This window comes from Tursiops truncatus, chromosome X (genome assembly GCF_011762595.2).
Source record: "Tursiops truncatus isolate mTurTru1 chromosome X, mTurTru1.mat.Y, whole genome shotgun sequence".
Lineage (NCBI taxonomy): Eukaryota > Metazoa > Chordata > Mammalia > Artiodactyla > Delphinidae > Tursiops > Tursiops truncatus.
Window position 1 is genome coordinate 87,369,508 of NC_047055.1, and position 27,588 is coordinate 87,397,095.

The 27,588-nt window shown below is 37.1% G+C and overlaps 1 protein-coding gene across 4 annotated transcripts in view; it reads right to left on the minus strand.

Annotated features, from left to right (window-relative positions):
• Window positions 1-19,324: 19,324 nt before the first annotated feature.
• ZNF81 (zinc finger protein 81) overlaps window positions 19,325-27,588 on the minus strand; it is a 65,485-nt gene continuing 57,221 nt past the window's right edge. For all 4 annotated transcript variants that reach the window (XM_019943453.3, XM_073798935.1, XM_019943454.3 and 1 more), the window contains one exon: window positions 19,325-22,213. In XM_019943453.3, the coding sequence (XP_019799012.1) occupies window positions 20,505-22,213 (1,709 nt within the window). In that variant the 3' untranslated portion in view covers window positions 19,325-20,504. The remainder of the gene's footprint in view (window positions 22,214-27,588) is intronic.

Sequence of the window (27,588 nt, forward strand, 5' to 3'; positions counted from 1 at the left end):
GAGTAGATCTAAGTCAAAAGAACTGGGGCTGCACCTATATAATATGCTTTTTGGTAAGTTGTGTATATGTAAGACAGCCTCATTGCTGTGGCTAGGACATATAGATCAATGGAACATAATAGAGAACCCAGAAATAAACCCACACACCTACAGTCAATCTTCGACAAAGGAGACAAGAATATACAGTGGAGAAAAGACAGTCTCTTCAGCAAGTAGTGTTGGGAAAGCCGGGCAGCTGCATATAAATCAGTGAAGTCAGAACGCTCCCTCACGCCATATACAGAAATAAACTCAAAATGGCTTAAAGACTTAAATATAAGACATGATACCATAAAACTCCTAGAAGAGAAAATAGGCAAAACATTCTCTGACATAAATCGTAGCAATATTTTCTTAGGTCAGTCTCCCAAGGCAAAAGAAATCAAAACAAAAATAAACAAATGGGACCTAATCAAACTTATAAGATTTTGCACATCAAAGGAAACCATAAACAAAATGAAAAGACAACCTATGGACTGGGAGAAAATATTTTGCAAACAATGCTATCTTTAAAAAAATTTTAAATATAGTGATTCACATTTTTAAAGGTTATGCTCCATTTATAGTTATTATTAAATATTGGCTATATTCCCTGTGTTGTACAATACATCCTTGTAGCTTATTTTATACCTAATAGTTTGTACCTCTTAATCCCCTACCCCTATAGTGCCCCTCCTCAGATCTGTACTATTTTTATTTTGCACTTATAACATCACGGTATGAGAGTGACTGTGTTCCCACTCATCAACCTTTTTTTTTTTTTTTGCCATTGTCATAGGTAAAGGATAATAACTCGATGTGGTTTAAATATGTTTGAGTTATCTATAGCTGAGTAACAAATTATTCACAATTTAGTGGCTTAAAACAGCAAATAGTTATTATATCACAGTTTCTGTGGGCCATGAATCTGGGATTGGCACAGCTGGGTGCTTCTGACTCAAGATCTCTCAAGAGGGTGCAGTCAGGATGTCACCTTGGGATACAGTCATCTGAAGGATCCACTTTTAAGCTAATTCACATGGCTGCTGGACTGAGGGCCTCAGTTCCTTGTGGGCTGATGGACTATGGACCTCAGTCTGCCACACCACGTGGGCCTCACAATAGGGCTGCTCAAAATACGGAATTTTTTTTTTTTGCCAGTGTAAGTTATCCAAGATAGAGAGAGTGCCCAACATAGAAGCCACAGTCTTTTCATATTGGAAGTGATATCCCATCACTTTTGCTGTATTCTTGTTAGAAGTGAATCAATACATCTAGCCTCACTCAGGGGGAAGGGATTACACAAGGGAGTGAACAGAAAGTGGCTATCATTGGGGCCATTTAGAAGCTGACTACTACAATACATATTGGTCTACCTAGTGCTGGTGAAGATGTGGAGCAACTGGAGCTCCCATAAATTCCTGGTGGAAGTGTGAAATGGTATAACTACCTTGGAAAACAGTTCAACAGTTTCTTATAAAGCATATACTTACTATATGACAAACAGTTCTAAATTCTACATCTAAGATGTTTTTGATCATGATCATTCAACTTTTATTTAGCCATTTATGCTGAAATAAGTTTAGACACAGAAAAGTTGAAAAAAATAGCACAAAGTTCTTATATTCCCTTTGTCCACTTTCTTCTCATGTTAACATAACCATGATATAATTATGAAAACTAAAAACTAACATTAGAACAATATGATTAACTGACCTACAGACTTTATTCATCAGATTTTACCAGTTTTTCCACTAATGTCCTTTTTTAGTTCCAGAATCCAATCCAAGATACCACATGGCATTTAGTTTTCATGTCTTTTTAGCCTCCTCCAATCTGTGGAAGTCCCTTAGTCTTTTCTTGTCTTTCATGACCTTGACACTTTAAAGAGTACTAATCAGTTATTTTGTAGAATGTTCCTCAATCTGAGTTTGTCTTGTGTTTTCTTATTATTAGGTCGAAGTTACACATTTTTGAGTACTACAGAAGTGATATACCCTTCCCAGGGCTATATATCAGGGGGCACATAATGTCTATGTTATTTCCTGGTGATGTTAAACCTTTTTTTTCAGATTTCATAGCTTGTATATCTATTTAGCTCTTATGAAAACAGTGGAAACACTGCACAAAATGAACTCAACTGTTTTTATTTCCCTTCTTGATACATGCACATTCTCTACCTTAGGCTTACTGATGAGCAAGGAAGGACTGAAAGGAAGAGGAATTCTATGTTGCCTGATCTTTCTTTCCTTTTATATCATTCTCAGTGTAAAGAGCTGGCTCACACAGGGAAGTAATACAAGTGAAAAAGGACATGCCAGAGTTCTTTGGGGTTTTGAGTTTCTTAGAATGCTATTGCAAGCTTTGTTCATTCAGAGCAAGTTCTGGTTCAAATGGAAAGTGTGGCCTCTTGGGTAGGGTTTCCAGAGTTAGCAAATAAAAATAGACAAATCTGGATCTCAGATAAACAATAAATCATTTCTTAGTATAAGTTTGTCCCAAGTATTTCATAGGACATATCATAACTTGGGGCTGTCAGTGCCCCCTTCTTCCTCAGTCATAGATGTAAGATTACTTTTTAAAAAATTGTGGCAAAATACATGTAACATAAAATTTACCATGTTAATCCCCCATTTTTTTGGCCGTGCTGTGCGCTTGAGGGATCTTAGTTCCTGGACTGGGGATTGAACCCGCACCCTCAGCAGTGAAAGCACAGAGTCCTAACCACTGGACCGCGAGGAAATTCCCAATATTAACCCAATTTTTTTTGCCAGTCTGCCTGCTTTTATTTTTTATTTTATTTTTTTATTGGAGTATAGTTGCTTTACACTGCTGTGTCAGTTTCTGCTGTACAGCCAATATTAGCCCATTTTTAAGCGTACAGTTCAGTGGCATTAACTACATTCCCATTCTTGTGCCACCATGGTGATGTTAACCTTGATTGGTTAACCCAGTGGTGTCTGCCAGGTTTCTCCACTCTAATTTTACTATTTTCCCTTTGTAATTAACAAATATCTTGGGAAAAATATGTTGAGACTATGCAAATACATTGTTTCCTATCAAATTTTCACCTACTAATTTTAGCACCCGTGGATGGATCTTGTCTGCAACATTTTTTACTGTGGTGTTCTAAAAAAAACAGTGCTTTTATACTCCCCTCATTCCTTTTGCCTTTATTAATTAGAATTATTCTGTAAGTAAGAGTTGTCCCTTTCCCCCATCTATTTATTTATATCAACTTGTACTCATATTTATTTTATTCTATGGGTTATAATCTAATAATATGGTTATTTATCTTCTGTCTCAAATTGTTCCACCTTTGGCCATTGCAAGCAGACTCAGGTTGGCTATGGTGCCCTTTTGGTATGCCCGCATCTTTTTTTTGAGTACTTCCTTACTTCCTGGAACTACAAGTTGCTCCACCTCATTTTGTATTTTCCCTGCCCCAGTTCAACTAGTTCAAGGAGCTCTGGTTCCTTTTATTAGAAAATGATATTTAGAAACCTAGATCTGGTTGCTGTGTATGTTCATTGGTACTCATTGGGTTATTATTTCTTCTAGGCCCTCTTAGCTAACTTGGAGGCTTGGAAATACAGTGAGCCCTCCATATCTGTGGGTTCTGCATCGGCAGATACAGAGGGCCAACTGTAAGGGACCTAAGCATCCTCAGATTTTGGTACCTGCAGGAGTCCTGTAAGCAATCCCCATGGTTACCCAGGGAGGACTGTATATGAATGTATATTAACTCAAGCTACACACATTTTCTTTTTCTTCTTCCATCCCTCCCTCCCTCCCTCCCTCCCTCCTTTCCTCCTTCCCTCCCCCCACTTCCTTCCTTCCTCCCTCATTCCTCCTTTCTCCTTCCTCCTTCCCTTCCTCTCTCTCAGAAATTTTTTGGCATTTAGTATATTCACAATGTTGAGCAACCATCACCACTATCTAGTTCCACAATATTTTTTTTGTTTTTGCGGTACGCGGGCCTCTTATTGTTGTGGCCTCTCCCGTTGCAGAGCACTGGTTCTGGACTCGCAGGCTCAGCGGGCATGGCTCACGGGCCCAGCCGCTCTGCGGCATGTGGGATCTTCCCGGACCAGGGCTCGAACCCACGTCCCCTGCATCGGCAGGCAGACTCTCAACCACTGCGCCACCAGGGAAGCCCATCCACAATATTTTTGTCACCTCAAAAAGAAACCTCCTGGGGCTTCTCCGGTGGGTCAGTGGTTAAGAATCCGCCTGCCAATGCAGGGGACATGGGTTTGAACCTTGGTCTGGGAAGATCCCACATGCCGCGGAGTAACTAAGCCCGTGCGCCACAACTACTGAGCCTGCGCTCTAGAGCCGGCGAGCCACAACTACTGAAGCCCGCGCCTAGATCCTATGCTCTGCAACAAGAGAAGCCACCACAATGGGAAGCCCGCCCACCACAATGAAGGGTAGCCCACACTCGCCACAACTAGAGAAAGCCCGCATGCAGCAACAAAGACCCAATGCAGCCAAAAATAAATTAAAAATAAATTAAAAATTAAACTTCTTAAAAAAAAAAGGTCCTACCCATTAAGAATCACCCCTCAGCCCACTCTCCCACAACCCCTGGCAACCACTACCACTTTCTGTTTCTACAGATATGCCTGTTATGGATAGTTCCTTTAAATGGAATCATACAATATGTGGCCTTTTGTGTCTGTCTTCTTTCGCTTAGTGTAATGTTTTCAAAGATTATCCATGTTGTGGCATGAATCTATGCTTCATTCCTTTTTATGGCTGAATAATATTCCATTTTATGGATATACCATGTTTTGTTTATCCATTCATCAGCTGATGGACACTTGGGTTGTTTCCACCTTTTGGCTATTGTGAATAGTGCTTCTGTGAATGTTCATGTACAAGTTTTTGTTTGAACACTTGTTTTCAACTATTTTGGGTATATACCTAGAAGTGGAATTGATGGGTCATTTGGTAATTCTACGTTTAACTTATTGAGGAACTGCCAAACTATTTTCCACAGAGGTGGTACCATATTATATTCCCAAAAGCAATTCATGAAAGTTCCAATTTCTCCATACCCTTGCCAACATTTCAGAAAACATAACTTCTTTCAGAAAAAAAGAGGAGGGAACACTTCCCAACTCATTTTATTAGGCAGCATTACCCAAATACTAAAACCAGAAAATGATATGACAGAAAAAACTGAAGACCAATATCCTTCATGAACATGACACAAAAATCTTAATTAAAATATTAGTTATATGTATAAATATATAAATATATTTTATATATTTATATTTATAAAGATATAAAAATATACAATTTGTAAAAGATTTATAAAAATATACAATTTATAAGAGATGCATATACACATATGTATATGTATATACGTACATACAAACACATATGTATTTCACATATCACAACAATGAGGGGTTCATGCCAGGAGTGCAAGGCTGTTTCAACATTTGAAAATCATTTTCATTCACCATATTAATGGACTAAATAAGACAAGCCATATAATCATCTCAGTAGATGCAGAGAAAGCATTTGATAAATACCCACTTATGATAAAAACTCAAAACAAATTAAGAACAGAACGGAAATTCCTTAACCTAATAAATGGAATCTACAAAAACCCTACAATTTACATCATACTGAATGGTGAGAAATTGCATGCTCTCGTTCTAAGATTAGAAACAAGGCAAGTATGTCTTCTCTGATCACTCCTATTCAATATTCTGCTGGAAGTCCTAGACAGTGCTATATTAGATAAGAAAAGGAAATAAAAGACATTCAGATTGGAGAGAAAGAAAGAAAACTCTATTTTCAGACAACATTATTGTCTATGTAGATAAAAATTTAAAGTCTAGAAAAAAGCTCCTAGAACTAGCAAGTTTAGCAAGATTTCAGGATACACTGTCAAATATATGAGTCAATTATATCCTACATACCAGCTATGAACAATTGGAATTTGAAATTTAAAAATATAACACATGTTAAAAAAAACACAAAAACCAAAAATATAACACACATAATATGACCACAAAGACAAACTAATTAGGTATATATCTAACAAAATATGTACAGGATCTGTATACTGAAAACATCAATGAAAGAAATAAAATATCATGTAAATAAATGGAAAGATAGGCCATGCTCATGGATTGTAAGACCCAATATAATTAAAATGCCAATTCTTCCCCAATTTGACCTATAGATGCAATGTAATTCCAATTAAATTCCCAACAAGCATTTTAAAGTTATTTTTTAGCTAATTCTGCAGTCAAATGCTCTACCCCTGAGCTATACCCCACCACCCTTGACAAGCTAATTCTAAAATTGTTATGGTAAAATAGAGGAGCAAGAATAGCCAAAAAAATTATGAAAAAACAAAATTGGAGGATTTGCACTACCCAATTTCAAGACTCACTGTAGAGCTACAGTTATCAAGACAGTGTGGTAATGACAAAAATCCAGAAACATATCAGTGGAACTGAATAGAGAATAGGGAACCCCAAAATTGGCCCACAGAAATGGAGTTAACTGTTTTTCTTTCCTGTCAAGATAAAAAAGTGCAAATAAGCAAGGGCTGGGAGAAGGCTAAAGGAACCCCGTAGTACTGGGTTCAAGTCAGGAATATCAGCATGAACTCATGTTTCTTTTAAAATATATACAGATAAATAGCTAAAGAAATAAAAATAAATATGTGTATACATGGGTAGGATACATACATGTATTTCCTAGCTCTTTGACACTCCTAACAGTGACACACCAGTAGCAATAAACATACATAATGCCGAGAGCTTGGTTTCTAAATGCCACTTTCCAACAAAAGAAACCAGATCTCCTTGGAGAAATTAATAGCTGATTCTAGGTCTGGATCAGGGAAATTACAAGATGAACCTGGACTTTCTTATAGTTCCAGTAAATAAGGAAGTATCCTCCTCCACGATAAAATGATGGGGGCATGTTAAAGGGACTCAGGAGGCAAGCTGAAAGACCTAACAATGGCCAAACCTATAACAATTTGTGCCACATAATACATAATGTAGTACTGGATTATAATACAAAGAATAGAAAAGACAAATATTCCTTATAGAGGAATGCCAGTTAATAAATGTAGAAGCAATGAGGGAAAGAAAATCACTGTTAGAACAAAACAAGAGCCATTGATGAACGCTAAAATTAATGGATGAAACTTTAAGGAGAAACAGGATATTTGCACAACCTCAAAATATTTCCCTTGTGGTAGTTTTAACATATGACTACAAACTCTTTGATGCCCCTCCATCCAGAAGGTAGAGCTTAATCACCCTTTCCTTCAGTATGAGGACTTTTGAGTCAGTGAAGAGTATAGAAAGAGGAAAAACAGTAACTTTACAACAGAGAAACTTGGGAGACACCACCATAACAAAGTGACCAAGGTTAATGTCACTTAGTAATATCACTTAGTAATAAGTCACGTTCATATAATCTGTCCCCTGAAATAATGCAATAAGAAGGGCACATAATCTCTGTGATATCCATCCCACAAATCCATAACCTCAATATGTTCATGATAAAACATCAGACAAATGCAAATTGAGGAACATTTCTACAAGACTACTTATCATGTCTACAAGACTAATCTTCAAAAGTGTCAAGATCATGAAAGATAAAGACCAAAGAAGCTGTCACAGGTTGGAGGAGACTGAGGAAACATGACAACTCAAAGCAATGTGATAAACTGCATTGGATCCTGGAACAGAAAAAAGGTTGGTGTTCAGTAAAGGATAAACCTTGCCCAAAGAAAGGCTTGGCCCCTTGACCCAGCTCCTAGGAGGTAACCTCTAAGCCCTTGGAGTGTCCTGCCTGATAAGAGTGTCTGTTACCTGGGAGCCTGGAGCCATGCTGGGTAGTCTATGCCAACAATGGGATTTATGGTAAGGGTTTTGAGCCATGTGGTATCAGTTCAGCCTCTGGAAGGGCTGGAGACTATATATAAGTGTGTGTGATGGGAAAATACATACTTGCTAAAACGGATCAAAAGAAAAAAAGAAGTGGCTATTAATATAAGAATTTTACCATGATAGAGTCATTTCATAATGAAAAAAGGGTGTACTCAACAAATGGACATAACAGTCCTAAATGCTGTATACCTAATAACAGAGCTTCAAAATAGATAAAGCATCAACTGTATAACTGAAAGGAGAAATAGAAAGAAGCACAATGTTAGTTGGAGATTTCAATACCTCTCCCTCAATAACTGATAGAATGGACATAAAATCAGTAAGGCTACAGAAGACTTGAATCATACTATCAAAGATCTTAATTCATATTTATAGATCATGCCACATAACAAGAGAAAAATACATTCTTTACAAGTGTGCATAAAACTTTTACCAAGATAGACCATATTCTGTACCGTAACAGAAGTCTCAATTAATTTATAAGTATTCAAGTCATACAAAGTATATTCTCTGATCACAATGGAATCAAATTATAAATCATAACAGAAAGTGGAAAATTCTAAAATATCTGGATACTGTAACACACATCTAAATAACACACGGGACAAAGAAGACATCCCAAGGTAAGTTAGGAAGTATTTTGAACTGAATGAATATGTAAAGACAACATATCAGTATATATTAGATGCTACTAAATGAGTGCTTAAAGGGTTATTTATATCACTAAAGCTTTATACTACAAAAGAAGAAACGTCTCAAATTAGTGACTCAGCTTCAACCATAAGAAACTAGAAAAAGAAGAGCAAATTTAACTCAAAGTAAGCAGAGAAAGGAAATAATAAACAAGGGAACATAAATAAAATTGAAGACAGAAAAACAATAGAGAAAAATCAATCACACCAAAAGCTGGATATTTGAGAAAAATCAATAAAATTGATAAATCTCTAGCCAAACTGCCCAGAAGAAAAATGAGACACAAATTACTAATATCAAGAATGGGAGAAGGGAACATCACTTCAGATCCTCCAGATTTTATTAAAAGGATAAAAAAGGAATATGATGAACGACATTTTGCTCCTAAATTAGACAACTTATGTGAAATAGACAAATTCTTTGAAAAATACAAACTACTAAAGCTCAGTGAAGAAAATGATAACCTGAATAGCCTTATAACCGTTAAATTGAATTTTTAGTTTAAAACTTTTTTAAAAAATGAGACATAATTGACATTTAATGTTGTGTAAGTTTAAGGTGTACAACCTGTTGATTTGATACACTTATATACTGGAGCATGATTACCACCATAGCATTAGCTAATACCCCTATGATGTCACATAATTATCATTTCTTTTTGTGGTGAGAACATTAAAGATCCAGTCTCTTAGCAACTTTCAAGTATATAATACAGTATTGTTAACTATAGTCACAATGCCATTCATTAGCTCCCCAGAACTTATTCATCTTCTAACTGCAAGTTTGTACCCTTTAACATCTCCCCATTGCCTCACCCCTCCCAGTTCCTTGTAAACACCATTTTGTTCTCTGTTTCTATGAGTTTGGTTTTCTAAGATTCCACATATAAGTGATATCGTACAGTACTTGTCTTTCTCTGTCTGACTTCCTCTCTTAGCATAATGCTCTTAAGGTCCATCCATGTTGTCACAAATGGCAGGATTTTCTTCTTTTTCATGAATAATATTCCATGAAATATACACCACATCTTTTATAAAAGAATACCAGTGCCAGATGGCTTCACTGGCAAATTCTACCAAACATTAAAGGAAGACATAACACCATTTCTACACCAAATCTTCCAGGGGAGGGACCACTTCCCAACTCATTCTATGAAGTCAGCATTATCCTGATACCAAAAGCAGACAAAGAAAATATAAGAAAACTAAAAACCAACATCCTAAATAAGAATACATGCAAAAATTCCTAACAAAAACTTTAGCAAATTGAGTCCAGTGATATATAAAAATGATAATACATCATGACTAAGAGGGGTTTAATTCCAGAAATGCTAGATTTATTTAACTATCAAAAATCAATATAATCAATGTAATTTGACAGATTAACAAATTAAAAAAGAAAAGCTATATGATTGTCTCAATAGCTGGAGAAAAAACATTTGACAAAATCCAACATCTCTTCTTGATAAAAACTATCAACAAATTAGTAATAGAGGTAACTTCCTCAACCTGATAAAGAGCATATATGAAAAACCCACAGCTAATATACTCAAAGGTGAAAGACTAAATATTTTCTTCCTAAGATCAAGAAAAAGGCAAAGATATCCACTCTGATCACTTCTATTCAACATTGTACTGTAGCCAGTACAATAAGACAAGAAAATAAATAAAAGGCACCTATAATGGAAAGGAAGAAGCAAAACTACCATTTCTCACAGATGACATGATTGCCTATGTAGAAAAGCTTAAGAGGATCAACAGTAACTACTAGAACTAATAAGTGAGCTTAGCAAGGTTATGGGATACAAGATCAACATGTGAAAGTCAATTGTATTTCTCTATCCTAGCAAATAACTATTGGAAATTTTAAAATAATTAATACCATTTAAAATAATATAGGCATATGAAATACTTAGGGATAAATTTGACAAAATGTATAAAACTTGCATACTAAAAACTACAAAACACTTCTGAGAGAAATGAAAGAAGACCTAAATAAATGGAAATATATACCCTGTTCATGGATCTGAAAACTCAATATTATTATAATGTCAATTATTTCCAAATAGATCTATAGATTCAATTCAATCCCAATCAAAACCCAAGCAGGCCTTTTATAGTAACCAACAAGCTGATTCTAAAATTCATATGGAAATTTAAAAGACCTAGAATAGCCAAAACAATTGTGGAAAAGAAAAGTAAAGTTGGAGAACTTAACACTATCTGACTTTGACTTATTATGAATCTACAGTAATCACTAATGCTAGAGTAATACAGAAGTTACAACAATGCCAACAGTGGTACTGGCAGTAAGATAGACAAATGGAAAAACAGAACTGAAGTACTTCCAGAAATACAACCAATCAACTGACTTTTTTACAGAAATGACAAGGCAAGTCAATCGAGGGAGGATAATTTTTTTTAAACAAATGGTTCTTGAACAATTGGACAGCCATATGCAAAACAAAGTGAACCTAAACCGTTTCCTAAGACCATATACAAAATTAAATCAAAATGGATAGCAGGACTAAATGTAAGAACCAATATTATAAAATGTCTAGAAGAAAGCATAGGATAAAGTCTTAGTGACCCTGAGTTTTGCAAAAATTTCTTAACCATGACTCAAAAAGCATGAACTATAAGGAACGTATAAATGAACTGGACTTATTAAAATTAAAAACTTTTGCTCTTCTGTTATTCAAATGAAAAGGCAAACTTGGGAGAAAATGTTTGCAAAATATATATCCAACAAAGGACTTATATCTAGGATATATAAAGAACTCTTACAACTGGACAAAGTATTTGAAAAGATATATCAACCAAGATGATATATAGATTGTAAATAAGCACAAGATGATCTATAGCATTAGTTATTAGGAAAGTGTAAGTTAAAACCACAGTGAGACACCACATGACTCCCACAAAAATGGCTAAAATTAAAAGGAATAATCATTCCTAGTGAGGGCAAAGATGTGAAGCAAATGGAACACTTATATGCTGCTGGTGGAAATGTAAAATGGTACAGCACTTTGGAAAACAGTTTGCAAATTTCTTAAATAGCTAAATATACACTCAGTGTATGACCAAACTATTCAATCCTAGGTATTCACACAAGAGAAATGAAAGCTACATCCACACAAAGACTTGTATTCAAATGTTCATATCAGTTTTATTTGTAATAGCCAAAAACTAGAAACAACACAGATTTCTATCAACACATGAATGGATAAACAAATTTGGTACATCTATACAATGAAATACCATTTAGCAGTAAAAAGTAATTACTATAGATACATGTAACAACAAAAACGAATCACAAAATAATTATGCTGAATGAAAGAAGCAAAACAAAACAAGAATGCCTACAGTACAATTCCATTTATATAAAATTGTAGAAAATTCAAACTAATTTATAGTGAGAAAAAACAGATCAGTGGTTGCCTGTGGATGGGGGGAAGGGTGTGGGGAGGGCGGGTTGGATGACAAACGGGCATAAGGAAACTTTTATGGGTAATGGATATGTTATTTTTATTGTAGTGATGGTTTTAAAGGTACATACATATGTCAAAACTCATCAAATTGTACACTTTAAACAAGTTCCATTTACTATATGTTATTATACCTCAATAAAGTTGTAAAATATATTTTGGAGACAATGAGAGAAATTTGAAAATGGACTGGATATATCATATTAGATATCATATGAGAATTAGATTGATAATGATGATCTAGTTATGGGGGAGAATGTCCTTATTTTTAGGATATGGATGCTCAACTATTTGAGTGTAATGTTATAATGTCTATAACTTACCATCAATTATTCAGGAAAAAATTTACATATACATTGTTGAATCTAGATGAAAGTTGTATGTGTGTTCATTGTACTGTTCTTTCAGTACTTCTACATGATTGAAAATTGACATAATTAAAATGTGGGGAAAACACAATATTGTTATATTGATTTATTGCCCATCCTCGTCTTAGGAAGAGAGACATTACCTTTATTGTCCTAGAATGTAAGTAAATCTCTGGGAATGTCTCCAGGGAGGGAGACATTCTCTATCTTTACTGTTCTGGAATGTAAATAAACCTGAGCACACTGGCTTGATGTCTAGACATTAAGAATTCATGGAGAATTATCTCTGAACAGGAAGCTAGAGCCAATCACAAACAACCAAAAAGAATAATGAAACGAATGTATGAAACGAATGTAGAGTGGTAAGAAATGGACGGAGAAGATGACAAAGACATATTACATATGCATACTTGATGTCCCTGAAGAAGAGAAGAGATGGACCAGATAAAAAAGTTAAACAAAATAAAACTTCCCTGAAATAAAAGGCTTGAATCATGATTGGAACAGCTAACTATAACCCAGTTAAAATTAGCTCACAAAAATCAAGACTAAGGCATATGCTTCTAAAGATCCTTAACTTCCAGCATAAAAAAAGAATCACGTGGCAGAAACATACAAGAAAAATATCAGGTTAATCTAAGACTTCTCAATGGTACCACTCAATTTTAGAAGAGCAATGCTTACCAAGTTCTCAGGAAAAGAAAGTGTAACTTTAACAATCAGGGTTCAATCAGGGAAGTGGATTCATTATGAGTATTATGGAATAAGGAATTTTTATATGAATTAGATCATGCACAATTGTGGGAGTAGCTGGGGAAGTAAAGGTATGGAAGGGGAAGCTGGAAGATTAGAGAAGTCACTAAACCAGCCCTTTTGAAACACTGGCATGGGTGGATAAGTCAGTGCTTGCAAGAAAATCTGAGAAGCCAGGCACATCCAGCTGCTTAAGTGAGACTATGAAAGGAGAGCTGATGGAGAAATATATGAAGAACTGTTGCCTTTGTGGGTTGCAGCTAGGCATCTGGTGGCAGGCCTGGGGCCACTGTAGGTAAGCAGGGCTGGGAGATAGAAAGGGCTGAATACAGAGTGGAAGAGAGTGAGGAAAAATTAAGACCTTCCGGGTATCTCTGCATCTGTCCTTCCCTGTATCTAATCTCAAACTTTTGGAGTAATGGTTGTTCCTTCACTTTGACCTCCCGAATCTCATGCAATTTCTACTTTTGGCCGACTCTAACCTGGAGTCACACAGGATTCTTGAAAACACATTTCTCAGCATAACCCAGACAACAGTAGAACAATACAGCCCAATAACCTAATTTTTTTTTTCTACTGGAAAAGTTTTGTGGTGAAGTAACACCACCTGAGTTCAGAAACTCCTTCAAATTTGCTCAATTGTTTTCCTTAGTTAAATTCACTTCTAAAATAACACTCACCAAAGTTAATAATGACCTCCTTGTCACAAAATCCAAGCACCGGTTTTCTTTCCTCATGTGAATTGACCTCTAGGGTGGACAGTTCCTCCACTGAAACACTCCTTGGAAACACTCTGTTCTCTGTGAACCCCTTGCTCACCTGGTATGTTTTCACCACTCCAGCTGTTCCTTCCCATTATGCTCTGTAGATGAATCTTTCTTGGCCTGGTCCTCAAATGCTGATAGCACAAGCCTTGGTCCTCGGCCTGCTTTCCCTGTCACTCTAAACATTTTCTTTAGGTAGTTGGATGAGACTAAGATACCACACACAAGCTCTCAAATCCTGCCCAAGCATAGAGAATGGTAGGGGGGACTTGGCAGGCTCAGGAAGTGGGGTGTATCTAGTATTCATCAAGAATTTCTCCCCACACATAGTTCTAAGTGCTTTACACAGATAAGTGCATCAACTTCTTGTTATGAGTAATTGTGTACCCCCCAAAGATATGTTGAAGTCCTAACCTCCAGTACCTCAGAATGTGACCTTACTTGAAAACAGAGTCTTTACAGAAGTAATCAAGTTAAAATGAGGCCAGTAGGGTGGGCCTAATCCAATATGACTGGTATTCTTATTAAAAAAAAAAGGGAAAATTAGACACAGAGACAGACTAGCAGAAGGAACACGATGTGAAGACACACGGGAAGAAAATGGCTGTATGACTGGAGTGATGTATCCACAAGCCAAGGAATGACTGAGACTACCAAAAACTAGGTGAGAGGCACAAAACAATTCCTTCTCTAGTGCCTTCAGAGGGAGTGTGGCCCTGCTGACACCTTAATTTCAGACTTCTGCCCTCACAATACATTTCTGTTGTTTTAAGCCACTCAGTTTGTGGTACTTTATTACAGCAGCCCTAGGAAGTTTATACACATCTCATGTCAAATCTATGAGATAGGTACTACTGTGAACATCCATCCTTTACAGCTGAAGAAATCAGGACAGAGAGGTTAACTAACCTGTCCAAGGTCACATAGCTAGTAACTGGTAGAACCAGGATTGAAACCCTAGCTGACTGGTTCCTGAGCCTATCTACCCAACCACTATGCAAATTGCCTCAATATTTTGAACAGCATTGCTCCTAAGTTGAAAAGGGGGTGTATAAATAAATCTTAATATATAAATGGTTGAATAAATTATTGCATATCCACCCCACGAACTATCATGCAATCATTCAAATGCGTTATTGTTGAGTAATAAAGCAAGCAGAGATAGTTGTGTGACATGATCCCATATTTGAAAATCAAGGAAGAAAACAATCCTTATACAGCTTCTGTCTGATTATAAGCATGTAACATATGTATATCTATATACAATTATGAGCACAGATTAAAACATGAAAGTGTTCATAGTGGTTAATTAGTACTGGTTATCTGTTGGGGATAAATAGTGGAGGAGGAAATTCAGTAAATAATAAATGTATTAGTTAGCTTTTTCTCGGTAATAAGCCACCCAAAACTTAGTGGCTTAAAACAATCAACATTTTAATCCACGATTCTGTGAGTCGTCTGGGATGGGTGGAGTGGATGGCAGAGCTTTTCTAGTCTAGGCCAGTGTATTACTATTGTAATCTATTACTATCTAACAAATTACCCTAAAATTTAGCAGCTTAAAACAACATCTATTATCTCACGGTTTCTGTGGGTCAGGAATTCAGGTGAGGCTCAGAAGGGTGCCTTTGGCTGAAGGTCTCTCATAAGGTTGCAGTCAAGCTGTAAGCTGAGGCTCTGGTCTTATGAGAAGGCTAGACTGGAAAAATATGCTCCAAAACTCACTCATGTGGGTCTCTCCATAGGGCTGCCTCATGCTTCCCCTAGAGTAAACCCTCTGAGAGTGACAGCATCCAAATTGGAAGCCCCCATCTTTCTGTAACCTAATCTTGGACGTGACATCCCATTACCTCTGCCTCATTCTATTCACTAGAACCAAGTCACTAATCCAGCCCAAACTCAAGGGAACAGAATTACACAAGGGTGTAGATACCAGGAGGTGGCGATAATTCAAGGTCATCTCAGAGGCTGCCGACCACAGTAGGCTTGACCATGGCTAGATGGATAGAATGGCTTCATTCACACATCTGGCAGATGAAATATGGTTGGTCTAGGGCACCTCAACTGGGATGGCTCATCTCTGCTCCATCACTGCTCCATAAAGTCTCTCATCCTCTAATAGCATAATCCAGGCTTTTTCACACTTGGGCTCAGGATTTCAAAGAGGAGCAAGAGTGGGCAAACCTCAGTGTGCAAGTACTTCTCAAGCCTCTGCTTGTGTCATATTTGCTAATGTCCTACTGGCCAAAGAAGTGGCCAAATCCAGTTTCAAGGGCTGGAGAAATGGACTCTACCTCTTGGGTGAAGTGGCAAAGTCATATTGAAAGGTGGCATATATTCTGATGGTAGTGACTAAAGGAGACCATCCAGACTTCTGGATTCTGGCTAGAATGTAGACACCTGAAAAGAGCTCCCATTCTTATAATTAGAAAAAATTCAGGTAATCTACAAAATCATAACTTTTCTTGAACTCATCATAGAGCAACCAACTAGCTTGATATATAAGGCAAATGCCTCAAAGGAGACAGGAAGTTATCACTGGTCACCTATGGCAGAGCAGGAAGGAAGATGGGTCTACCACACCAGCAGTAAGAATTCAGCAAGAATTTTAAATAAATTTCTAAAGGCTGAGTGTGGGATAGTGTGAGAATATAGGACCTCTGAGAGCTGCAGACCTAGGGGTAGTTAGCCCCCATTTGCAGGTTCTTCTCCACAGACCTCCACTGGGTGCTCACAAGAAACACTGGGGATAGGGTGGGATTGGAGAAAGCCTCTCTCAGTGGTGTAGGCCTGCAAGGGGACAGCTGCTGATACAGAAATGGCACAAAGCCCCAATGGGACCCTATTCCCCTACAAAACAAAAGCCTTAAGCCACTGGGGGAAGTGCAGCAAACCTTGTTGCCCACAGGACATAGGTGAAGATCCACTGTGGCTAGAGGAAAGGAAAAGGGAAAAAAACCTTCCACTCACAGAGGAAGGGCAGGAAACCATCCTAGGCCCAGACCATTTAAGGCTTTATACTAATGGGGAGGGTAGGATCACTGAAAAAGCCTCACCCTCCAAGACCTAGGGATACAGGGCCTGCCTAAGACTGAGGCTGGCCCAGGACAACTCCTGTCCCCCCACTCATCAGGTCACCAAGACCCAGGTAATAATAGAAGTCTACTACTAAGGGAGAAGCAAGAGCATAGAGAGGGAGTCTCTCTGAGATGCAGGCACATAGGAAACACCTAAAGGCAAGGGTGGTTCAGGAATATTGAGAAAAATTATCTGGAAAACCAGTGCCTACTCTAAGCACAAGGTAACACTAGAGAAATTTGAAGTCATTGACACACTGTAGGTAAAGAGAGCAACAAAACCTAAACCCAGCCTAAATCCTGACTAGATGGACTCAATTCCCCTATGCTAATGACCTATAAGGAAAGCAGCCATTATCTACTCCCAGGAATAAATATTTACCTTAGTTTCTACTCTCCTACATACAACATTGGATATTCAGCCAAAAATTACATGCAAAACAGCAAGAGAAAACAATCCACTGTCAAGAGACAAAGCAATCAACAGATCCAGACTCAGTTGATCCAGTTGTTGGAACTGTCAAACAGGGAATTTAAAATAACAATGATTAATTAATATGCTAAAGAGGGTAGTGGAAAATGTAAACAACAGGTATGAACAGATGGGGAATTTCAGCAGAGAGAATGGAAATACTAGAAATGAAAAGAAAACATAACTGAGATGAAGAATGCCTTCAATGGGTTCATCAGTGGATCTAACAGAGCCAGGGTAGGGGTTAAAAATCAGTGAACTTGAAGATAGGTTAATAGAAATTATCCCAACTGAAACACAAAGCAAAATAATGACTGAAAACAGGCATACATATAAGGATAGAAATTTGTAGCATTTTCTGTCTAACAGTCTCTCTTCTGGTCATAAATTATTTACATTATCATACCATGCAAAATATGTTCACCTCCATTCCAAGACCTCTAAACGTTTATCCCAAATTATAGCATCAGGCTCAAATCTAAGACTTTAAGTCTTCTGCCTCAGGTTCAGATATGGCTGAGGCTCCTTGGGTGCAGTTTCTCAGTTTCTTGATCCAGAGACCTGTGAGTTAAATGACAAGTTATATGACCACCCCCCCAACCCAACACACACACACACATAAATATAAATACAATAATGAGATAGGGACAAGATAACTGCAACAGATACTCCCATTCAAAAAGGGGAGGAACAAGAGGCACATATGTCACTGTTCCATAATAATTCTGAAATCCCAGAGAGCAAAAATTGTCAGGTTTCCCTGCCCCAGGGGCAAATAATGTTTCTTGCTTAGGTCACGGTTCTACCTGGGAATGGCTTCCCAGTCCATTTTAGTACATCGTTCTTGGGTCTTCTGAGACAGCCTTCTTTTCCCATAAGAAATGGCCCATGTTTGCAGCTGAGTAACTTTCTCAGCTTGCTTCCTGTTCACAGAAGTTAGAGAGGGGAGTCCAGAGGCCACTTTTCATTTTGGACTGTTTCAGTCCCTTTAAGTCCAACCTGGAGGTAGTTTTGCTAGTAAAACTCTATTAAAAATGTTACAAGTTTCTATGAATCTGGTTTGTATTTACTCCATGTCCCAAATGCGACATCAACAATTCTTTTTACCCTCCCTACTTTGAGCAGTGTGTCAGGCTACTGGGAAAATGTGAAGTTTTAAGAAGCTGTTTGACTTAGCTGAGAGAGTCTCCCAAACTCCAACTTAAATATTTCACACATTTAAACAAAGGGTCTTAGAACCACATCTACGATTTGATCTCTACCCTTGGGCCATTTTTTCACCTTGAGAATATTTTGGTGGCTGGAGAGACTGGAGATGTGAAGCAGTTATTTTCAACCCAGCCAAGTCCTGGCTTTTCTGTTATTTCTTCTGAATTCTGCTCACAAATGGAACAGTTATTTGCTTAGTTCATACTTTTCTTTCTGTATCTTATTACATGCAGCTAAAAGAAGCAAACTGATAATTCCAACATTCTGTTGGAAATCTCTTTAGCCAGATCCACAAGTTCATTTGGTACATTCTCTATCTTTCCACAGAGGATGGTGACTGTTTTGCTATTTCTTTCCCTTACTAAACAACACAGACTGTCATCTTTTCCAGCCTTTCTTAACAGTTTTCCTCATTGTTTTTCCAGTCTCTGCCTGCTGCCCAGGCCCAAAGCTAATGTCACGTCTTATATTTTGAAACAATACCCCCAGTAGACGTACACTTTTAGGTATTACTTAGCATTTGCTGTGCAACAGACTACCCCAAACTTAGTAGCTTAAAACAATAATCATTTTATTTATCTCATAATTCTCCAGGTTGGCTGGGATAACTGGTGTGGCTCTTCTGGTGTGGGCTGGCGTGGCTGGGGCTGGAGGTTGATGAAAGCCTCACTCCCATGTCTGGCATTTGGTCTAAGGGGCTTCAGCTGGCCTGGTTCATCTCTGTTCCATGTGGCTTCTCATCCCTCAGTAATCTGAGTTTCTTCACATGAAGGTCTTGGAATTCCAAAGAGCAGCAAGAGAGGGTAAGACTCGAGGCAGGCTTTACACACTTCCCCAGCATCTTCTTGAATCTCTTTGTTAATGTACATTGGCCAAAACAAGTCACATGGCCAAGCTCAGAGTCAAGGAGTAGAGAGAGAGCTCCACCTCTTAATAAGAAAAACAACAGAGTAATATTACAAAGGGGGGTGCATAAAAGGATGGGAGAGATCTGTGGCTATTTTGCATTGTACCACAATGAAGGAAGATAAAAATACGATGTCATGGAAACCAGTATGAATGATAGGATTATATGTATGTATTCGTGTAAAATTGTATCAGCAGATGTGTGTATATATAAAACCATAATGACTTTAAAACTGTGGATTCACATGAGCAAAATATTCAATAGGAAACATATTTGATAGACACAATTACATTAAATCCAAAAAAAATTTTCAATTCAATTATTCCTCCCATTGTGCAATGTGTTCTGCTGCAAATACTCTACAGAACTGAGAGCAGGTCTACACATTAAATATATCATTTTGTTGTCCTACCTTTTGTTTTGTTGCCACTTTAAATTGCTTAATATAACACAGTAAACATTACAGTCATTTATATGATTTTGCATACTCCATCTATAAAGAATTTGATAATAACTTGCCTTATATAATACTTTGTACAGGAAGGCTTTTCCTAATGCCTCAAACTGACAGCATTTTCCCTGGTATGAATTCTATTATATTTTGTGAGGCTGTGAAAATATGGAAGTTCCCCTTCATTCAGTGCATTCTTAGAGGGTCTCTTCCAAATAATTTTTCTCCTCTCAGGTGAAACAGCCTGATGAATTCTTTTTATTATACAATGTATTCATATATGATCGGTCTTGGTTGAATTTTATAATACACACTTAGACCTGATTTCTGTGATAAGGTTTTCTCATTTTCAAGAAACAGGTTTACTTTCATGTATGAATATTGCGATGCATACTCAGAACTGATTTCTGAGTGAAGCCCTTTCCACAGTCACTACATTTATAGGGTTTCTCTCCAGTATGAATTGTCTGGTGTTTATTGAAATTTGACCTGTCAGTGAAGGCTTTCCCACATTCTGCACATATATATGGTTTCTCTCCTGTGTGAATTCGCTGATGTACTTTGAGATGTGGTTTCTTGGAGAAGGATTTCTCACAGTCAGAACATTTGTAAGGCTTCTCTGTAGTATGGATTCTCTGATGTGTAATTAACTCTGACTTCTGGATGAAGGCCCTCCCACAATCAGCACAGACATAGGGTTTCTCTCCAGTATGAATTGTCTGGTGTTTATTGAAATTTGACCTGTCTGTGAAGGCTTTTCCACATTCTGCACATATATAAGACTTCTCTCCAGTATGAGATTTCTGGTGAGTATTGAGATTTGACCTGTTGGTAAAGGCCTTCCCACAGTTAGTGCATATATAGGGTTTCTCTCCTGTGTGAATTCGCTTATGCATCTGGAGTTGTGACTTAGAAGGGAAAGATTTCCCACAGTCACTGCATTCATAAGGCTTCTCTCCAGTATGAATTCTTTGATGTGCAATCAAGTGTGCCTTTTGGATGAAGGCCTGCCCACATTCAGTACATATGTAGGATCTCTCTCCTGTATGAATTCTCTGATGCATTCTGAGCGTTGATTTTTGGGTAAAGGCTTTCCCACACTCACTGCACTTGTGGTGTCTCTCTCCAGTATGAATTTTCTGATGTACATTGAGGGCTGAGTTGAGGGAGAAGCCTTTCCCACATTCACTGCATTCATAAAGTTTTTCTCCAGTATGGGTTGTCTGATGCCTAAGTAGAGATGACACTTGGAAAAATGATTTTCCACATTCACTACATTTATAGGGTTTTTCTCTAGTATGAATTTTCTCATGCATAATTAATTCTGAATTTTGGATGAACGCCTTCCCACACTCAGAACATATATACAGTTTTTCATCTCTATGAACTCTCAAATATATACTGAGTAGTGGCTTCTGTGTAAAAACATTCACACATTTGCTAAGTTCATGAGGTTTTTCCATAGTATGAATTCTCTGAGGTGCAAAGAGGTGTGACCTCTGGGTGAAGATCTTCCCAAGTTCAGTACACATATTTGCTTTTTCCCCAACAGGAAATTTCAGATTGTGACTGAGTGCTTGTTTGAAGCTGAAGACTTTTCCACATGGATTGCTGTCACAGAATTTCACTCCTGTATGTGTATTTTCATGGTTAGTATAAGAAGAGCTCTGGGTGAAAACTTCACCGTGTCCAATAATTTTATCAAAGTTCTTTGTTGCATTGTTTTTATTATGAATAGGTACATCTAAATTATACTTTAAACTCTTTCCAAATGAGTCACGTTTATGGGATCTTTTCTGTGAAGGAATACGATTTGGGCCTGGATGAACAAATTTTCCACTGTCTTTATATCCATAATCCCATTCTGTATTCAATATTTTCTTATTGATGAAAGCAGCATGACTCAGAGGTTTGTTCTGGTTTTCCTGATAGCTTTTTATCTGTTCAGCACCGTGCCACAGTTCTTCTAAAATGGAATACAATGAATCATCTCTTGTATCTTCACCCTCCATTTCACTATGAAATGAAACTTTTCCAGAAATTCTTTTTTGTGAGGTCTTAATCCCAAACTTTTCATCTAAAAACAGAATGAAAAAGTAAAATTGACACAAAGAATAGATGGCAGAAGATTAAAAGGTACACATAAATTAATCCAAATTGAACACAGGGAAACCAGTAAATTTGATGATGATGATGATGATAATGACAGAAAATACATATATAGCACTTATTATGTGCCAAGCTCTTATTTGACATGATGTTCCAGGCATTGTTCTAAGAAATATATATATATGAACTCATTTAATCCTTTCAAAAGCCCTATGAGGTATTTTCTATTATTATTCACCATTGTAGATAAGGAAAGTGAAGTTCAGAATGATTTTATATATATATATATATATTCAGTATTGGAGATTGGAGTTCAGCTAAGCAATCTAGCTCTATTTTGGTAGGGGATATCAAGTAGGGTGAAGAGAAGATTAAACAGACAAGGGTTTAAAGGGGAAATTTCTGTGGAGAGCCTAGGCTTGAAGGGGTGACTCAGAGTCTAAGTCCTCATTAGCTTGGCTTGAAGGGGTGACTCAGAGTCTAAGTCCTCATTAGCTTTCAATTCTAAATCCTCACTTATCTCACTGATTCTTGCTTATTAGCAACAATATCAAATTAAGGTGATAAAAAACAGTTTAATTTGCTAAGAGAGTAGATCCTAAAAGTTCTCATCACAAGGAAAAATTTTTTCTTTCTCTTTTTTGTATCTATATGATATGGATGTTAACTAAACTTACTGTGGCAATCATTTCACAATATATATATGTCCAGTCATTATGCTGTACACTTTAAATTTATACAATGCTGTATGTCAATTATATCTCAATAAAACTGAAAAAATTAATTTATTCATGCCTATAGGAAAAATATTGTGATCACAGCCATCTTGACCTATACAAACAATAAATGGATGTCTATACTCCAACTCTCCATCCAGGTGTTATTGTTTTCTTGGAACAAAAATTATATATATTTAACAAGAAGTACAAAATCAGAGAGATGACAAACCAACTGTGGTAGACTGAAAGCTGCCCACTAGAATCTGTTTCATCATTCTTTTGCAATAACAGAGTAGTAGCCAGCCATATGGCTGCCCAGTCATATAACATTTCTCAACCTCGTTTGAAAATTGGTGTGGCCATGTGACAATGTTCTAAACAGAATGTGAGAGAAAAAAACGGGTGCTACCTTCAAACCAGAGCATTGAAACAGTAGGCATGTTTTCTCTATACCTTCTTCTACCCTCTTGCTTACTAAAACCTGGACGTGACAGCAACATGGATTCAAACATGCAGATGCCACAAAGAATCCAAGAGACAGTGGAGTTGAGTAGTGGAAGGAACCTGGATTCATAAATAAGCAGGAGCAACTAGGTTTTCCAATGGCCTGTGATATTAGAGACTTTATATAAGAGAGAAATAAAATTCTGTATTTAAGTCACTGTATCTAATGCTCTCTTTACTACTGTGAATTACCTTTAACACAATTATTATACTATTCTTGCCCAGAGTGGGAATCACAGATTGTTCCATTAGCAGTATAGTCCATGAGACATATGCGAATCTCAATAATAATTGTAAAATGAAGAATTACACACTATCTTACCAGCAAGAGTTTTTAGATACGGAGAATGCTCTGAATCATCAAATCCAGTTTTCCCCTGTTAGTCATTTTGATACTGTACTCTGAACACATCTCCCATATAAAATCTCATCCTCTTATTCTTTTTCTTTATTTTTAACATCTTTATTGGAGTATAATTGCTTTACAAGGGTGTGTTTGTTTCTGCTTTATAACAAAGTGAATGAGCTATACATATACATATATCCCCATATCTCCTCCCTTGTGCATCTCCCTCCCACCCTCCCTATCCCACCCCTCTAGGTGGTCACAAAGCATGGAGCTGACCTCCCTGTGCTATGCAGCTACTTCCCACCAGCTATTTTACATTTGGTAGTATATATAAGTCCATGCCACTCTCTCACTTCATTTCAGCTTACCCTTCCCCCTCCCCGTATCCTCAACTCCATTCTCTCAAGTCCATTTTCTATGTCTGCGTCTTTATTCCTGTCCTGTCCCTAGGTTCGTCAGAACCACTTTTTTTTGATTCCATATATATGTGTTAGCATACAGTATTTGTTTTCCTCTTTCTGACTTGCTTCACTCTGTATGACACACTCTAGGTCCATCCACCTCACTACAAATAACTCAATTTCGTTTCTTTTTACGGTGGAGTAATATTCCATTGTATATATCTGCCACATCTTCTTTAACCATTCACCTGTTGATGGACACTCAGGTTGCTTCCATGTCCTGGCTATTGTAAGTACAGCTGCAATGAACATTGTGGTACATGACTCTTTTTGAATTATGGTTTTCTCAGGTATATGCCCAGTAGTGGGACTGCTGGGTTGTATGGTAGTTCTATTTTTAGATTTTTAAGGAACTTCCATACTGTTCTCCATAGTGGCTGTATCAATTTACATTCCCACCAACAGTGCAAGAGGGTTCCCTTTTCTCCACACCCTCTCCAGCATTTATTGTTTCTAGATTTTTTGATGATGGCCATTCTGACCGGTGTGATATGATATCTCATTGTAGTTTTGATTTGCATTTCTCTAATGATTAATGATGTTGAGCATTCTTTCATGTGTTTGTTGGCAATCTGTATATCTTCTTTGGAGAAATGTCTATTTAGGTCTTCTGCCCATTTTTGGATTGGGTTTGTTTGTTTTTTGATATTGAGCTGCATGAGCTGATTGTAAATTTTGGAGATTAATCATTTGTCAGTGGCTTCATTTGCAAATATTTTCTCCATTCTGAGGGTTGTCTTTTCGTCTTGTTTATGGTTTTCTTTGCTGTGCAAAAGCTTTTAAGTTTCATTAGGTCTCTGTTGTTTATTTTTGTTTTTATTTCAATTTCTCTAGGAGGTGGGTCAAAAAAGATCTTGCGGTGATTTATGTCATAGTGTTCTGCCTATGTTTTCCTCTAAGTGTTTTATAGTGTCTGGCCTTACATTTAGGTCTTTAATCCATTTTGAGTTTATTTTTGTGTATGGCGTTAGGGAGTGTTCTAATTTCATTCTTTTACATGTAGTTGTCCCGTTTTCCCAGCACCACTTATTGAAGAGGCTGTCTTCTCTCCATTGTATATTCTTGCCTACTTTATCAAAGATAAGGTGACCATATATCTGTGTGGGTTTATCTCTGGGCTTTCTATCCTGTTCCATTGATCTATCGTTCTGTTTTTGTGCCAGTACCATACTGTCTTGATTACTGTAGCTTTTTTAGTATAGTCTGAAGTCAGGGGGCCTGATTTCTCCAGCTCTGTTTTTCTTTCTCAAGACTGCTTTGGCTATTTGGGGTCTTTGGTGTTGTCATACACATTGTGAATTTTTTTGTTCTAGTTCTGTGAAAAATGCCAGTGGTAGTTTGATACGGATTGCATTGATTGCTTTGGGTAGTATAGTCATTTTCACAATGTTGACTCTTCCAATCTGAGAACATGGTATATCTCTCCATCTGTTTGTATCATCTTTAATTTCTTTCATCAGTGTCTTATAGTTTTCTGCATGCAGGTCTTTTGTCTCTTTAGGTAGATTTATTCCTAAGTATTTTATTCTTTTTGTTGCAATGGTAAATGGGAGTGTTTCCTTAATTTCTCTTTTAGATTTTTCATCATTAGTGTATAGGAATGCAAGAGATTTTTGTGCATTAATTTTGTATCCTGCTACTTTACTGAATTCATTGATTAGCTGTAGTAGTTTTCTGGTAGAGTCTTTAGGATGCTCTATGTATAGTATCATATCATCTACAAACAGTGACAGCTTTACTTCTTCTTTTCCAGTTTGGATTCCTTTTCTTTCTTTTTCTTCTATGATTGCTGTGGCTAAAACTTCCAAAACTATGTTGAATAACAGTGGGGAGAGTGGGCAACCTTGTCTTGTTCCTGATTTTAGTGGAGATGGTTTCAGTTTTCACCATTGAGAACGATGTTGGCTGTGGATTTGTCATATACGGCCTTTATCATGTTGAGGTAAGTTCCCTCTATGTCTACTTTCTGGAGAGTTTTTATCATTAATGGGTGTTGAATTTTGTCAGAAGCTTTTACTGCATCTATTGAGATGGTCATATGGTTTTTCTCCTTCAATTTGTTCATATGTTTTATCATATAGATTGATTTGCATATATTGAAGAATCCTTGCATTCCTGGGACAAACCCAACTTGATCATGGTGTATGATCCTTTTAATGTGCTGTTGGATTCTGTTTGCTAGTATTTTGTTGAGGATATTTGCATGTATGTTCATCAGTGATATTGGCCTGTAGTTTTCTTTCTTTGTGACGTATTTGTCTGGTTTTGGTATCAGGGTGATGGTGGCCTCGCAGAATGAGTTTGGGAGTGTTCCTCCCTCTGCTATATTTTGGAAGAGTTTGAGAAGGTAAGGTGTTAGCTCTTCTCTACATGTTTGATAGAATTGGCCTGTGAAGCCATCTGGTCCTGGGCTTTTGTTTGTTGGAAGATTTTTAATCACAGTCTCAATTTCAGTGCTTGTGATTGGTCTGTTTACATTTTCTATTTCTTCCTGCTTCAGTCTCAGAAGGTTGTGCTTTTCTAATAATTTGTCCATTTTCCCAGGTTGTCCATTTTATTGGCATATAGTTGCTTGTAGTAATCTCTCATGATCCTTTGTATTTCTGCAGTGTCAGTTGTTACTTCTCCTTTTTCAAGACTATTGATTTGCGTCTTCTCCCTTTCTTCCTTGATGAGTCTGGCTAACAGTTTATCAATTTTGTTTATCTTCTCAAAGAACCAGCTTTTAGTTTTATTGATCTTTGGTATCGTTTCCTTCTTTTCTTTTTCATTTATTTCTGATCTGATCCTTATGATTTCTTTTCTTCTGGTAACTTTGGGGTTCTTTTGTTCTTCTTTCTCTAATTGCTTTAGGTGAAAGGTTAGGTTGTTTATTTGAGATGTTTTTTGTTTCTTGAGGTAGGATTGTATTGCTATAAACTTCCCTCTTAGAACTGCTTTTGCTGCATCCCATAGGTTTTGGGTTGTTGTGTTTTCATTGTCATTTGTTTTCTAGGTATTTTTTTTGATTTCCTCTTTGACTTCTTCAGTGATCTCGTGGTTGTTTAATAGTGTATTGTTTAGCCTCCATGTGTTTGTAGTTTTTGCAGAATTTTTCCCTGTAATTGATATCTAATCTCATAGTGTTGTGGTCAGAAAAGATACTTGTTACGATATCAATTTTCTGAAATTTACCAAGGCTTGGTTTGTGACTCAAGAGACGATCTATCCTGGAGAATGTTCCATGAGCACTTGAGAAGAAAGTGTATTCTGTTGTTTTTTGATGGAATGTCCTATAAATATCAATTAACTCCATCTTGTTTAATGTATC